General features: G+C 42.0%; 1 protein-coding gene across 2 annotated transcripts; it reads right to left on the reverse strand.

Moving 5' to 3' along the window:
- Positions 1–14487, reverse strand: elovl5 (ELOVL fatty acid elongase 5). 2 transcript variants are annotated; one of them, XM_037123377.1, is made up of 8 exons: positions 14339–14487; positions 10152–10216; positions 9586–9773; positions 5842–5919; positions 5071–5242; positions 4389–4513; positions 3726–3860; positions 1–3055 (listed from the first exon to the last, which is right to left on the reverse strand). In XM_037123377.1, the coding sequence occupies exons 2-8, from the start codon at positions 10207–10209 to the stop codon at positions 2927–2929; spliced, it is 885 nt and encodes a 294-aa protein (XP_036979272.1). In that variant the 5' UTR covers positions 10210–10216; positions 14339–14487; the 3' UTR covers positions 1–2926. The 2 variants fall into 2 exon arrangements, with proteins under 2 accessions (XP_036979272.1, XP_036979273.1); XM_037123378.1 differs by lacking the exon at positions 14339–14487 and adding an exon at positions 13682–13700.
- Positions 14488–16755: the final 2268 nt, after the last annotated feature.

The following is a 16755-nucleotide window of genomic DNA, read 5'->3' on the forward strand; positions in this document are numbered from 1 at the left end:
TAGCTTTACAATCCGAGTTTGTTTTTAATGTGTTACAGCGAGTAAAGCTTGAGTCACAACAAGTAAACCCAGATTTACCCCTATTTTCAGAAAATATATAGATATTTATTTTAACAGTTTAAAATGTAGGCCCTTAGTTTGCAGTATGTAATTAGCTTACATAGCTGATACGCTTCCTTGGCTTTCATCAGTTGGGGAGTACTTTAATGCTAATCGCGCCCTCAAAAATATAAACCCTGTTATCTTCAGCGCTATCATCTTGTATGAAGGGCAAACTGTAACGGGGGATGGCATGTAGCTGGAAAATTAAGAAGACAAATATCTACAGTTGAGTTAAAGAGCAGATTTGGCTCACGCATGGTGAACGGCAGACATCTGTGGACCAGATTCATCATGCAGAGAAAATGCAACCTCTGTATGTATTATTCAGATTTTAACAATAATTTCTGATGCAGTGAACGTGAATCTGGGTCACCTATAGCAACATGTCATGCTCATTCAGTGGTTAAGGCCTTACAGTACCTCGTTATATTGAATCGACACGATAGCGTGGCGCACCACGGCGAGGGCGTCAGATTCATTCACAGAGCTCAGCATTCAAAAATCCTTGCAGCCTACCTCAGTTTTCTAAACCAGCATTAAATATGCAGACCCCTGGCAATGGTTTCAAGACAGTGACATTAACATAACATTCGGAACACCTCGCGGTTCACCCTCTGAAATGACATTGTTGTCGTGTTTACTTAAAAAAAAAAAAAAAAAAAAATCATGTTAACATGATCAAATGAGAAAGAGTTCATGTTGTGGAAAATGTCTCAGGAATAGTTGAGTGTTTTGGGAAATACATAAAGGCTTGTTTCCTTTCTTGGCGTTAGTTGGATGAGATGATTGAAATCAGTCGTATTTTTACTCTGCAAGGCTGGAGACTGGAAACGGGGGAAACAGCCTGTGTGCTTCTGTCCAAAGGAAAGAAAATCTAAACTGAGCCTCTGAAGTTTTGGTTGGTGGATTTTTTTAACCCTTTGACACAGCCAGGCAAGGCTGTCACCCCCACTTGCAGTGTTTATGCTAAGCTAAGGCTGCTAGCTATAGCTTCAGATCATAGCCTACAGAAATGAAAGTGTTATCGCTCATCAAATGGAAGAAAATGAACACATATATTTCCCAACTACTCCTTCAGTGTAAGATAAACATCTTTATTGTGTTTACTGCATGTCATGTTTGGAATGATCGCTCAGGACTTTCGATATTTAAAAAGAAAAGAGACTAAGAGTCAGGCACAGGATTTAAACAGGATGTCTGACACATGTTGTTCTACAGCGGACCAACATGAATCATGTGATAGTATATTACAAAGATGAAAAATGCTTCATTAGAAACCAAATCAACTTGTCCAGAAGGCACCCTTTTTATGTATGTACTTAAAAAAAAGCAACTGTAAAATGTTTGATAAAACAACTCCACTACAAGGTCCATTTAGCGGCTGTTTCTGAGCTTTTCACATGATCTTCCTCAGCACATGTGGTTTACACAATTGCAAATGTTTACATTGCCATTTCCCTGAGCGTTTTGAAGACTTCCCCGCCAGAGCTGCAACTATTATAACCATGCATGTGTTAAATGAACTGTGGACTATTTTTGATAGTTGATTCCGTTTGATCAGACTAATAATTTAACCGAAAAAAGTCAAAATTCTTTGATTCCAGGCTCCGAAATGAGGAAAAGGTTCAGGGAAACACTGGTCGTCAGTTTCCCCCATTTTCTGACATTTTATAGGCAAAACAACTAATTGATCGGCAATGGAAATGACAGATAGCTGCAGCCCTACTTTTCATTACAACTGGGCAAGCTACATGTATTGGGGAAGATCGTGTTATAATCAAAAGCTCCAGAGCAGCTACTAAATGGATGAGAGTGTGTTTTTTAACTGTTTCCATGGTCGATAATGAGCTTTTATTCTCAATTCTAAATTAATTTTTTATCTGGATATAACATATTTGAGGTTATTATATTCACTTGATAAATTTGATACCTAAATATTAATATAGACCTAATGTGCATCGCCTTATTTAATGAATGTCAATGAATTCAAGTTCTAATTGTATTTACTGGATAAAGCTATGGTATATAACACAGTGTGAAAAGGAGGAAAAATGTTTTTGTAACATGGGGGATGTCAAGGAGAACTAGGTTTAAAAGTGTACACTAACTGCCCTCTAACACTGTGTCTTAAACTGGTTTGAATATGAATCCTAGCATATGCGGTACACTTGTTTTGGTTATGCTTCGGTTCGATGGCTAAATATTCCACTTTGGAAACCCTGCCCTGCAAATATTCCGCAAAATGCAGCGTCCGCTGTTACAACCTGTCAATAAAATGCATTATTGAATACACAGGGCAAACTTTTGGATTATGCAACAGCGCAGGCAAGAGTGAGATTAAGCAAGACATAAGATGCATGCTCTAGTTACACATTAAGGACCACAGGAAGCACTGCGTTATTTTCATTGTCCCTTGGGTTGTTGAGACAGAAATGTCATTGAGCGTGATGAGACCTTCAGCTGCCAACACCCTCACAGGAGCTGTCATCTTTGGACCGTCTTTGTGTAAAGCATCATGGGATGAGTCAAAACGTGTGTTTGTTTGCTGGTAGCAAGAAATAGATTTTTGCTTGGGACTGCTTGGGAATGGGCGGGGGAGGGGGGCACGTTGTGCAGTTTCAACCATAGTACAATTCTCTTTAAATATATTAAGTGAATACTTAAATACCGTGAGTAGGAATGTGTGTAAAAACATGGTAAGTCTCTGGATGTAATGTGGCTATGGCTTTCATCTCAAGTGCAAGACTATTCTAGATAAGAAGATACCTCCTAGCAGCATTAGCTTACGCACTACAGTGAGAATGGGGTGACGGTTTCGCAAATGTCAATCCACTCTCAGTTTCTTGTGTGCAGTGTGCTCCATCGATGGCGTCCCGTTTGCATGTCCATTTGTTGATAGAGGAGAGCCGTTCTGGTGCTCCTTCCTTAGAGATGCGCTGTGCTTGTTGTAGGTCTTATGTAAAAGAGAGGAAAGCAGACAGAGCACAGTGTTAAAAATGACAAAGGTTAAAAGGTTAAATAATAATCACTGAAATACAAATGTCTGTTTACACTGTGAGATAGTGGTTTGGTAGTAATCATAACCTGTCTTCATCACATAGCTGGGCCGACAGAGAACAATGGCAAATTGGCCAGTATGTTGCTATCTGATTTTAAAAACTACCACGACAACAAACAACAACAATGCTCATGTGACCACAGGACTCTGAGAACATAAACACAGGGAACATAGGACTCTGAGAACACGAGTACGGGGAACATGGGACTCTGTAAACATAAATGCAAGGAACGTAGGATGCTGGAAACACATAATCTGGTAACAGACACAAGGAACATGGCACTCTGAGAACATAGATGGAGGTGCAAAGGACTCTGGGAATAAATAATTCTGGGAACATAGACACGCAAACATAGGTCTCTGGGAACATAGTAGCAAAGAACAAAGAACTCTGGGAAGATAGCACCATGGGAACCTAGGATACTGGTAACATAGAACAGGCTGCGAACATTGGACCAAAGAGTTCACTTGACATTGATGTCAGTGGGATCTGATTTGCTGACAATGTATCACCAGACTTATGACTCATTAATAGAATGTTTAAAAATTAAAAAAAACAACTGACCTGAATGTAGAAGTTTGAGAACAGGAAAATTAGCGTGACCATGTAACCTATTTGGAAGTAAAGCCATCCGTCGGGGAAGCCACACGGCCATATGACTGCAAATATTGTCTGGGACATGGTTAAAAAGAACTGGATCTGTGGGGGAAAACACAACATACACACACACACGCACATAGTAGAGTGAGAAGGTGACCCAGAGAGCGTACAGAAACGTAATATTGATCCAGAGCCTAAAATATCTTATGGAGTGTAAAAGTGTCTGCACTGTATTAAAGCCGAAGACGATGATGCAGAAAATAGTCCACAAACACTAAAAACTAAACAGCTATATCAGACCAAACAAAAAGACTGGAAACTTTTTTTTTGGTAAAACGGGAAGAGACTGGTGGGAAAAAACTAAATGTATTAAAATAATAATATAATGATAAGTACCTTTAATCAAGTATTGGATGAACCGGGTGACGCTACAATGATTCTCTGTTTCATGTGATAATACACTAATAAAAACAATATTATATTTCATTTCTGTCCCCAGACCACCTTAAACCCTACACACTAAACTTTAAGCTTTACATACCGGACATATTTTTTTACTCTGTGGAATCGCTACTTTTACTGAAGTGAAAGATCTGTATATATCTTCCACCGCTGGGATGAACCCACCAGCTGGAACTGTGTGATGTACTTCTTCCACCAAAGGTACGGCCGCATGGCTGGGATGGCTGAGAGGCCGTAGTAAGAATACATCACGACGTGGACGAAGCTGTTTAGGGAGGCACCGAAGTACGCTGACGAGACACAGAGGAGAGACACAGGAAATCATTCATCTACAGCGAGCAATTACTGTCAGTAAACGGCGAATGACTGGCATTCAGGAGCGCAGTCATACAGGGAATAACAAACGTTTCATTAGTCTGCTCTGTTTGGAACAATTACTATAGAGCTCAGGCAAAATCAATAGAACCATAATGTAACAGTAACGTAAGAGAAATAAAGCAGTGAACACCTCATAAATAATAAAACATATATAGATCAGAAATGCCACATTATATTCAAGTCAACAGTAAAAAGGCCATTAATGATTTAAGGAGTGAGACAATGTCATAACTTCTGCACAACTTTAGTAGAAAATCCCCCAAAAAGTGTGTTACACAGCAGTAAAGTGCAGCAGTGCTCAGGTCGATAACTGTGTCACTGCGTGACCTTAAAGGTTTTGTGGGGAAAACAGGCTCTTTTCAGGTCTAATGGGCTTGACACAAGAACACTTGAATTATTTAGCTCCCTTCAGTGTCGTTACTGGAAAGATTTGAGTCACTGGAGGGCGAAGTTGGGTTAAAACACTCACAGTGGCCGCAGGGTACCCAGTTCATAACAAACCACCAGATATTCAGCATGCTGGCGTGGTGGTAGATGTGAAGAAAGGTGATCTGGTGATTATTCTTCCGTAGTATGAAGAAAAAGGTGTCCATGAACTCAATGAGCTTGGAGAAGTAGTACCACCAAAGGACATTTATGATCTGAGAGGAAACAGCAACACAATACGGAGATGAAATAAATCATTAAAGCTCATTCAGTATCCACACACACACACGCGCACACACACACTCACACACGCACTATTTATCATACGAGGTGATAAGGAGCTACGTGTCCTTGGAAGTTCAGGGTGTCTCATAAAGCAATTTAACAATCTGTCGGAGTGACATATTGATAAACTTTTTATTTTAATCACCGCAGAACTGCAGCACTGTGCACTTTTCACTGTGAGCCTTGTTTTCAGCTCCACTGCAGAGCTCTCTAGGGACACCAAACGGTCATCATGGTGACATGAGTTAGATTAAATTGACTCCCTGTTTCTGCAGCTTATCTGCTGGGAATTACAGGTGCCCGCCCATAGAAATGAGAGCAGTTTGAAAGATACAGAGACTTTAATATTACAAATGTGTTTAAGCTGTGCTAATGTCTACAGAAACTGGTATTTATGTCTTTACTATGGTGTTTATTATGTCAAGAAATAGTACGGGCTCTCATGAACTTTGGAACAAAATGACATCAAATGAAAAATAAAATCACCGGCAATAAATGTAAAAGGTGGATTCGTGTAAATCTGACCCACCTTATTATCCACATCCTGTGCACTGTGAGTGTCCTGGCAGTAGAAATTGTAGCCGCCATACCACACAGCAGTAACAAGCTGAAGAAAAAGCCATCAAGATAAAGCATCAACAGATACAGAACACACATACAAGACACACACACACACACACACACACACACACACACACACACACACACACACACACAGAAACAGCAATGCACAAATGCCAATGCAAAAGTGAAAATCGAAGATGCGAGGCTGTAAAATGTGACTTTCTCTGCCAAGTGATCAACACAAGTACAGACAGACAGAAGGGCGGATCAGTTTGGTCTTTGATCTTTAGCTGCTGACGTTGGATATAAAACACAATATACAAATATTTGATGTAATTAGGAAGTAAAAATAAAAAGTAAAAAGTAAAAAAATCATTCTGAAATACACTGGTTGATATGATGTTTAAAGGGTAACTCCGCCAATTTTACACATTTAAGTGTGTTTACAGGTCTTTGGGAGTACTATTGCCTGTGTGGAAAAACTACCATCAAGTCTTTTGTGGCTCCTGAGGAAGCTGCATGTAATCTGTTAAAATTGCACTGCGGGGTCTGAAAAGCAGCCCACTGGTCTAACATTGCACTCAGACAACATTGCTGGACTCATCGTGGTCAGTTTAAAAAACAAGTAATACCAATACAATATAGTGGAACGAGAGATATCACCTTTTTTTATTCTATGCCTTCTTCTAACCTGGCTCCGACATTACCCACAATTCAACTCAGCCACAGAGTTACATCACTGGAGGAGATTCACGAGATTGCATGCATCCTTTAGAGACAGAAAAGGCTTTTTTTCACATATGCTATAGGACTCCCTAAGACACACATTAAGTGTAAAATTAGTGGAGTTACCCTTTAACGGCTTTTGGGTCACTTTAAAACATGATCTTATCATTATTTGATTGATTGTATCTGAAAACTAATTTTGATTTGCAGTCTCTTCCACAGTTTAAACATAGTAAACAAGTAAACAAATTAAACACAACAAAATATCACACACACACACACACACACACACACACACACACACACACACACACACACACACACACACACACACCATGACAGCATCAGGATTGTTTTTTCAGACTTGACAAAAGCCACAAAAGACATGACTCCACTGTGTTCATAAGCTGAGTAGCACTCCCTGTGACAAGTAAAATAATCTATATGTGTAAAAATCAGTGTCACTTTATAGAATAAATATTCAAATGCACGTAGATGCAGTGGCTTCGTGCTGATTCATCAAATCAATATAGACCCGCTGTCTTTGTCTGCTGCTGTAAAAGACTTCACTAACTAACCCCAGAGCCAAGAATCTGCCACCAGTGGAGAACCAGCAACAGAATGAAGTGCAGCCCGGTTTTTTAACCATGAATTGATATATTGAAAAGATATAACTCTTCGATTCTTTCTTCAGACTCTCTGTAGCATTGGCCAGCCTATAAATAATCACAATTCATCACAATCAGTTGTAATCACAATCGTTATGTGGTGGACCTCTGTTCCCTGGAAAGCTGACAAGAACAAAACCGCCCCGTACTTTGATTCACATCAGGTGGCATTGATTTTGGACTGCCAAAAGTTCACCCCATGGCCGGGGCATTGTCAGAGTACAGGGTTTAATGAATCTCACCGCCAACAGTCCACTGGGGCCTTACGCAATGCAGACAGAAAGACAAGAAACCTGCTGGATGGGGAGGAGAGTGCAGATACTTTAGACCTCCAGTGCTTGTGCACGAAAACACTTTGTTCCTCCCGGTGTTCGCGTGTACACCAAACAACAGATATGATCACTATAATTAGCTTAGTCTGGCCACAGTTTCTACTACGCCAAATAAGAAATGTAATTCCATTTGTGTTTCCATTGGTGCCTCCATCAATTTCAGTTATGTAGTCAGCTGTTTATAAAAAGGCAGTTTTTGAGCAAACAATAGGGGGCTGTGCTGATGTCTGTGAGGGCATATATGAGGGATTTGATGGCTGAAACAATGAGCCTGTCAGCATCCAGCTGTGTCCCTCTCACTCCCTGATAGCATTGTCTCTCATGGTAGCTTTCAGCAAAAGGGCAGCCACAGGCCCTCATCTAATCAGAGTCAAGTGTTAAACACACAGTTCAATACCCAATAAATAGGAAATTTGGTTTGCTGCTGAGAGTTACATGAGAAGATTGAGTCCATTCTCTTACCTGACTGCAACATAAATCGCCTAATCCTGCTTCTATGTTATATTAGCTTAGCATCAAGAGCTTAGTGTGACAAAACACCAGAAGTCTCCTGACTTCATCCTCAACTATAAAACGTAGCTTTTCTTGCCAAGATTTGAGACTCAAGACTCTCCTATTTGTCTGGTGATTAGCTGGAGCCAATAGCACATTAGCCTAGCTTTGGGCAAAGATTCAAGTTGTGAAAATTAGTGTGAAAAGGACAATTTGTGGTTTTACTATCAATGTTTCCCTCTTTTAACTGAACAGACAGATATGATTTATTTATCACCACCACCACCACCTTGTGAAACCACTGCTTGTTGTCTTTACATATAGGTTTTTGTATGTAGTTAACAAATGGGATACGATGTAAAATAGTGAGCTTTAAAGGAACTGAAATTGGTATGTTGGTTCTTTGGGCAGGGCCGTGCTAGCTGTTTGTGTGAACATGAGAGTATCGGTCATCTCAAATAACTGGCAAGACAACGAAGCGTCAACTTTTGGATGTAAAAATATTCCTATGATTGAACACAGAGTGCTGCAGGGATGATGTATTTTTGAAGGCTAACCTGGAGGTTAGCATTCAATCATCAAAAGCTGACAGGATTCTTCAATTCGATTAAAGATTAACATTATTGCAGAAAATAAACGGTGTGGCAATCACGAGGTTATATGTTTTTTTAAGGAAGATAATCCTCACATATGAACGTAAAACATAAATGCAATTGCCAGAAGTAGAAAGCTTACATTAAAGGGATATTCCGGTGAAAATCTAATCCATGGTCTGACACACCGTGACACTAAGTAAGCCCCCCCCCCTCGAGAGATCATTGGAAAACTTGATCTCTCGAGGGGGGGGGTCTTACTCGATGTCACGGTGTGTTAGACCATGGATTAAACTTACACCGGAATATCCCTTTAAGCTATAAATTTACTACAATGCCGTTGTGTGACTTCAATGTCATTGCCACTAAGCTTCCTACTTCCCTCTACTATACAGACTTTATCACAAATTGGCCGATCAACAGGTTGAAAAGCTGGAATAATTAGCAACTAAAATCTAGTTACTTGCCATTAATGTCGCCATAATCCACTGAGGTCTCATTTAGCTACTTGTTAGCATCAGCCTCTTTAAATATGTTATTGCTTTAAAATTCACAAGTGGTGCATTTACTGACAACAAAGTGTAAAAGTCCCTTGAGCTTGTGGTAACCACAGACCTTATTTCAGGCATCAAACTGAAAACCCATTAAAAAAAAACAAAAAAAACCCAAAACGATTGACTTCAGGATGAATCAGATCTGCAAAGATACTGATGTATTTCTGGGACATACAGGGCTGATTCCTGTGGCACTATAGCCTACACAATACATCTGATCACACACTCGAGTTGTTCCAGTTCAGGTTTGTTTCCTCTTTAATGTTCTATTGTTTGCTTGCAGTGTGACGCTGCAGTGATTGCTGCACTTCGCCATGTCTCTCAGTGCCAAGCAGCCTGTTTACCTCATAGAACATGTAGAAGGAGAGGAGTGTGAGGCCCAGATTGTAGAGCACCAGGAGGCCTCTGCAGGAGTACGGCTGCCGGTGTTTCATGTACTTGGGCCCCATCCACACGATCAGAAGGTACATGACTGTGAGTGCAAAGGTTGGTGGGTAGTTGTCGAGCAGTAGCCATCCCCGCACCCGCTGATCTGAAAATATGGAGATAACGAGGCCGGTTTTTATCACTACTGTAGATCAAGAGGAGGCCGATAAGGGCGTTTTGGTTTGCAGCAGAACTTGAAAAGTGAAGAGCAGCAGCAGTGTACACAGTGGGGTGTTTGCTTAACACCTGGAAAGGTAAGCAGCAAAAAGGTGAAAAACCCCTGCAGAATTCTTGTGCAAGTACATACAGTGGGTACAAAATGTGATGGCGGTCAAAGGTTTCAGGTAATGTTTACCCTCAGCGAAGTGGTGTCTGAACTTCTGCAGTAATCATTATATTTTGGCAAAATTTTGGTGGAAGACACACAGAGATCAGAGCAGCACATCTTACATAGCCACAGGACGACAAGATAAACTTGACTCACCTCGGGGACCCATCCATGTCTCGAAGTAAACGTTCAGTTTGTGATTGAAGGTCTCCATTTGTCACCTGACAACACAACGCATGATGTCAGCGAACTCACCCATTACATGTTTGACATCCATCACTTTTTTTAACCGGCCACATGTGAGCAGATTGTGACGTGACCTGACCGTTGTCTCTGCAAGCTTGTAGATGATTTGTTTAAGCTGTTCAATGGTAACAATAACAAGCAACAATAGCTAACGTTGGTTAGGAAATTGAGTCCAATTACATAAACTAACTAACCGACTTCTAGCGCAACAGAACACAACAAGATGATGGCTGCATTGGCGTGTTTTGTTTTGTTCTTTGTTTTGGAGGAATGTATCTGGTTCAGTCCAACATTCACTCTCTTTCTAGCGTCTGAGGGAAATGTCTGACTGTTAATCAATCAGCTGTGTTCACCAGCTAGTCGCCAACTTTGTCTGGTTGTTAATTGGATATGAGCAGGTGGTGTACAGTGACTTTATGTACATTTTTTAGTTGGGAAGAGCGGCTGGTAACCATGCTGATGATAGTGGAGAGTGTGGCTGAAGTTTGAAGCTGTTAAACCGAAACAAGCTAAAAGACGCTATAAAGCTCAACAGAGCTGAGGGGGGAACGATCCTGTAGGTTTGTCATTATGAGGGACACTCTGACTGCTTTTCTTACTGCTGATGCTGGTCTGTCATTACACTGCCGTACATCTAATGTTAGTCTATACACTCTGTGCTTTTGTCTTTCTGTGCTCAAACCTGACCACCTGCGTTCTCTAATATATCTGGGGTCCCAGTAACTGATCTTTAACATTCCCGTTTCAAACAACAACTTAAACGTGGCCACCCCGTCTGGGACGTAATGCGAGAAGCGAGGAGGCAGATGTGTTCAGACTATCACCGAATTTTCTATACAAGAGCGACTGGTTTAATCGCTGTTCTCTGGCTGTGAGACCGTTGAAGATAATGATGATGTCTAAATGTGTAGATTTATTACTGCTGATGTCCTCCAGGCTTTTATAAAGGCAGAATCTCGACCGGCGACGCAGGCAGCGCTGCTACAGCTACTCTGACAAAAACTTCTCTGAACCTTTGTGCATCTTGCCAAAGCCGTCACGTTGTGGTGGTGCATTATCGTTCACATCTGCTGTTGATCACGCTGTCCTTTGTGAGAGTCTCAAACACATTGGTCACGTCCAGCGCGGATTCAAACAAATGTCAAAACAGTTTGTTTTTTCTGCCCCGAAGGTACATTTTTTCCCCATCAACAAGTATCTGTAATTTACACTAAGATATTCGATTCCATTCCCGTGCTTGTGACATTCAGATGAACCCCGTGATATAAAGCAGAAGCACATTTATATGACTGTCTGGATGTTAACAGCTGGATCATTCATTACACAGATACGTTATTATCACCAGGTCCTTCCACTCCCCACTAACAAATAGTCCAACTAAAGGAAGCACACTGAGCAACGTCTTAACCTGGGTGAACATGTGAAGTTGCACAAGGACATTTTCCATAACTCACTTCCTTTAAATCATATTGTGTAATCGCACTTATGGGGCTTTCTCACACAACTCTGGAACCAATCATCCTCTACATCCCTCCACAGATGGAAGTTGTGACACTGCACAGCAAAAGCTTCACAAATCCCTGCAGCTGATTTTCTTACTGTCCTGACCTGATAACGCTCCGGCAGACATTCTTTATTCATTATCACCCCGAGAGGTGTTTGCACAACCCTGCAGTTCTTTTAATATTGTTTGCAAGAGCCTGCTGTATCACTGGATTCGCTTCGCTTTGCACAAGATACTGCCTCGCAGCCAAAGGAATGTCTCGCGTTCTCTTCACTTTCACCTACATGTTTTTCGAGCTATACACACTCTACTCAGTCCAATTACGTCACAGACTGCTGCACCGCTGGACAGTCTCCACACCTGCGTCCACAGCTGCAGAGATGACATGGTTCGAATGATGGACCCTGGTCTGTTCCAACTGTGATGGCCTCCAACAGATGTGCGATAGTGTCATGTACAGGGACCATGTGCGGGTCTGTACATCGGCCTGAGCACACATTTCCTGAGCAAACTTTCAGATAACGCGCCTGATTTTGACTGATAACCTTGGACTTGGATGTACAGAAATGCGAGCGGATCTATCGAATTTAGCTAAAGCATCTCAATTCAATCTGCATGCTGCTCTTATATACAGTCATATGATATTGAAATATGACTAAAAGTACTGAGGGGGCACACCAGTGACTTTGTTTACATGCATTCAATCCATTTCTTACAGGCCATATGAAGAGGCCTTTACTTAAGTCCTGGAAATAATTTTGAAATCTGCGTTGTGCAATAGCATCCAAGGAACACATACTGTTTGTATTATGTAATAAAGAGTAATGTCTGAATGACTTCCTTGTAAACATTGCGCAACATGCACCCCAGTTTACTGAACCCTGCATGCTTTGGTGAGTGGCTCCCTGGACAATATTACTGATAGTTGCATTTGTCCATAATCACTTGCCTGCAGGACAAAATATGGCTTATTCTGATCAACCCCCGGCGCAGTAATATCCGTGCTCTGATTATCAGAGACGCATTAGGCTGCACCAAAAAAAAAAAAAAAAAAAAAAATTATAATCTGCGAGGCCTTAATCAGAGCACGATGAGCCACAACAGGAGAGCATGTTAGCAGCCAGTTAGGGAATCTGTGCGAACTCAAAGCCTGCGGAGATACATCTGAACAATCACATGAGGGGCTGGATCTACCTTAAGTGCTAATGCATCATCTGGACTCACAGGGTGGGTTCATCACTGCAGCTGAGAATGATTTTGAAAGAGGGTTGGGGGACATGACAGTGTGTCCAACATATATAAACACTTGCACCATCAACACTTTCTAGATTCAGAGTTTCATCCCAGTTATCAGATAGATAGATAGATAGATAGATAGATAGATAGATAGATAGATAGATCACTCAAAAAGTAATTAAATGGAAATATCAAATATATTTATCTTAGCTACAAAACTGAACTAAAAATGATAACTAGGACAAACCTATAACTCTCTTTCTCTCTCTCTCTATAAATACATATACATATATTCTGTAAATGATTGGTGCAAGTCTGTAGGCTACATTGTATTGATGTCCCATGATACTTCACTGGCTGGGGATGAGTATTGAAAGTAACTAAACAGTGAATCCATACACACACTGGCGTGTCATCCAACATACAGGTCAGCTCACTGCAGAGATTCATGCTGAGACAAGAGACAGCATATGGGTGTATATACTGTACAGTCTAGCATGCAGATATAGATTCATAACTGAAACGGCTTTCTAGAAGTTTCTTAAAACAACATAGCTGTGCATATAATCAGTTATACGTGCAGAAAAACAAAATGCTGAGACAGCAGCGAAAGCGACATTGAAAGTTGTCACCAGGAAGTGAGTGTCAGAGAGCTGACAACCATCACTGGCACCCGACAGACAGTTCAGTCAGTAACTACCGGCTGTACGTGCTGCAGCCTTCATCCCTTTCCACTCATGTCCCACTGCTGATGTGATGAGTATGCAGGACTGCGAACGCATAAACAAATACAAGGGGGATTGTGTCGCAGATTGTCAGACCCCGCGTCCCGCGTCTCATCCATCGTATACATATCGATATAAAACACCAACTCATTTTCCATCGGGGTCACACGCGTGGTGTCCGGCGCACTCCCCGCATCGTGCCGCACGGTCCGGTCCGCCCGCTCCCGCTTCGGCTACGGCGAGATGTGCGCTCGGCTCAGCGCTCTCATTACATCATCCCCTCATTTGAAAACTGAAACTTCTAGAGAGGGAACAGCGGAATTATTTAATTAAAAATCAACAAAAACAAAACAAACCAAAAATACGAACAAACCAAAAAGGAAAAAAACAAAAAACAAAAAACTTATCGCATCCTGTCGATCGCATCCAGCAGCCTAGAGGTCACCGCTTCAGCATCACCCAAAACTCATCGCTTTACGGACGCCATACGCGTTAATCAAGACGAAAAACGACGGAGAGCGTTACCGTAAAATAAACAAATAAATAAAAAAAGTCCCCCGGCCGCCCCCCTGACGGCGAAATGTGGCGTGTGGTGGGCGAGGAGACGCGGCTGGGTGCCGCGGACTGCCTACCTTGTCGAGGAGGGGAGAGAGAGCGGCGGTGTAACCTTGGCTGGCTGGCTGGCCGGTCTGAGCACAATGTGCTGCCTTGTCGCTCAGTGGAAAATAGAGGGAGGAACACGCAGACTGGCCCGCTGCCCTGCAGGAGAGTTGCAGCCAGGAGGTGACCCGGTGTGTTGCAAGCACACACACACACACGCGGTGAAAAAGATGACATCAAGGCAATCTGTGCCGGCCTGTAATTGCATTTTAATAGGCTTCCTGTGAATAGTTAACCCAAGTCATATGCAGACAGAGAGGGAGGGGCGTGGGGTCAGCTTTAACAGACTTCTTTTGGACTGTGCGTTTTGTCCCCGCCATGTTGTGAACTATATATCTTTATGTGCATGTTGAATGATACTGGTGAAAGAAGAGGAAGTCAGACCCTTCACTAAAATAAAAGCAGCAGTATGACACCATGAGGAAATTCAATTACAAGTAAAAAAAAAAAAAAAGTCCTTCCCCCAGTAAAAGTTGCGATATGTAACATAAAATAAAATTAAAGGGGCTCTGTGTAGTTTTTGGAGAGGACATTTTCTCAGAATGTTAATATTCACAATATTATTGAGGTGACAGCACAAACTCACAAATGTTGCTTTTTTTTCCACAAGTGAATAAACGAGCTGATCTCAGCGGAGAAATAAGCTCCCGGAACACTGTTTGAAGCTAGAAAGGTGGCAGGGTCTGCCACATATAAACAAAGCGAAAGAGTATGTAATTGCGCTGTCCCTGAAGATCAGTTTGTCTATTCAGTTTATTCAGCCATGAAAAAAGATAAAAAATATATGGTTTGTTTATTTGCTGTCTTTATGCATCATCATCAGGCACTGGCGATCAGCAGAATGTGAAGAAATAACAGTTTCAACATGAAATCAATAATGTCTGTGTACTGTTTTGAACGGATATCTACTAAACTTAACTTCCTCTTGCTTCATGATTGTCGATACACATTTTGATTCAAGCATGCAGTCGCTCCAAACTGATGACAATGTGATATACTAGAGTCACAGCTTTGTGACTCCTTGTGGTGTAAACCTCGCACAGATTCTTCAGATTTGCTCTCCCTTCTTGCAGTTTCTGCCTTTTGCCAGTATGCGGCTATAACAATATCACGCGTGGGCATGGACGAGACACTTTTTTCTACGTTGCTCCGTCGCAGCTCCTGTCAAATTCTTGCAGTGTGTCAAGTAGCACAGAGTAGCAGCACCGTGATAGCCTCCTTATCTGAGGCAGCGTACCATCGTGTGGGGAGTTGCACAGTGATTCCCACCCCTGCTCGTACGACCGACTCCTGCCTGGGAGCTGATGGTATAGCTCTGACCTTCGGAGGTGGGTGCTGACTAATGCCTGACGTCCTCCTCCTCCTCCTGCCTCTCCCTCCTGTTCCCGCCTGAACCTGCCGTGTCATCCCTGGAGTCATAGTCCTGTTGGGAGCCGCTGTGAATCACCTTGGTACTGTGATCCCGTCATCATTACTGGCCCCGGCGCTCCCCGAGTCCTCTGAGCTCACAAGTTTTGGCACAGTCTGCCCGCTGTTTGTTTGGAGTTTGAGTTTGACAGGTGGCCAAATTCTTACATTTAGCACCTTTAAAAACAGACAATACAGAAAACTGTCTTCTTTCATGTTAGATTTTCTTATCCTGTGTAATTTTAGATCACTGTTACTGCTCAGATACTTTATTATCATGTAATATTTTTGATAGACCCGACTCCTCTGACAGACATATTTGAAAATATGTATCAGGGAATATGGAACAAAGTGGGACGAATTCTGGTGAGAATCTGAGAAATAGGGCAGTGGATGCACTGACACAGTTAGTCAGCTAAGTTCCCAGTACAGCAGCAGTCTGGCCTGTTGAGCGGCTTCAGTGGATAGGTTGTGGGCTGAGGTCGTGTCAGTGGTGGCAGTGAGGGAGTTCTGCCTAAAGTTTTACCGACCAAACCAAATCTTATGTTTTCAAACCCTCATCAGCTCATTTTCGTTGCCACTTGGCGGACACAGAGATGAACGCTGACATGTCACCACATTTGAGCCCTCATGTTGAGCATGTTAACTAACAGTCGACTAATTTACACCTGCAGCAGCATTAGCATCAAATTTTGAGCCATGCTTCTAACTCTCCTTTTAACTCCGTTTTTGGTCTCCACCAGCTCCTGAGGGAAAGGCTGCTTCTGACTAACTGTCTCTGTCTGCCTTTTGATGCCGGGCAGGTAGAGTCTACCATAGCAAGTGTACCAAGTGGAATCATCAGGGCTTTTTCTCTTAAAAAAGCTGCCTGCTGTGCTGTGGCTGGAAATTCTATCAGTGCAGTGATACACTGAATTAAAGCAGTCGCAGAGAAGAAAAAGCCAAGGTGAAAATAACAAAATGTATTAATGTATTAAAGCTG

The sequence above is a fragment of the Acanthopagrus latus genome, chromosome 15 (genome assembly GCF_904848185.1).
Source record: "Acanthopagrus latus isolate v.2019 chromosome 15, fAcaLat1.1, whole genome shotgun sequence".
Lineage (NCBI taxonomy): Eukaryota > Metazoa > Chordata > Actinopteri > Spariformes > Sparidae > Acanthopagrus > Acanthopagrus latus.

Excerpts from the sequence above, each read along its gene's own strand:
- elovl5 (XM_037123377.1), bottom strand. The coding sequence starts at position 10,209 with ATGGAGACCTTCAATCACAAACTGAACGTTTACTTCGAGACATGGATG. Across the intron at positions 4,514-5,070 it reads CTGGGTACCCTGCGGCCACT|CGTACTTCGGTGCCTCCCTA; the intron begins GTGAGTGTTTTA and ends GTGTCTCGTCAG. Across the intron at positions 3,861-4,388 it reads ACATCACACAGTTCCAGCTG|ATCCAGTTCTTTTTAACCAT; the intron begins GTGGGTTCATCC and ends TTTCCCCCACAG.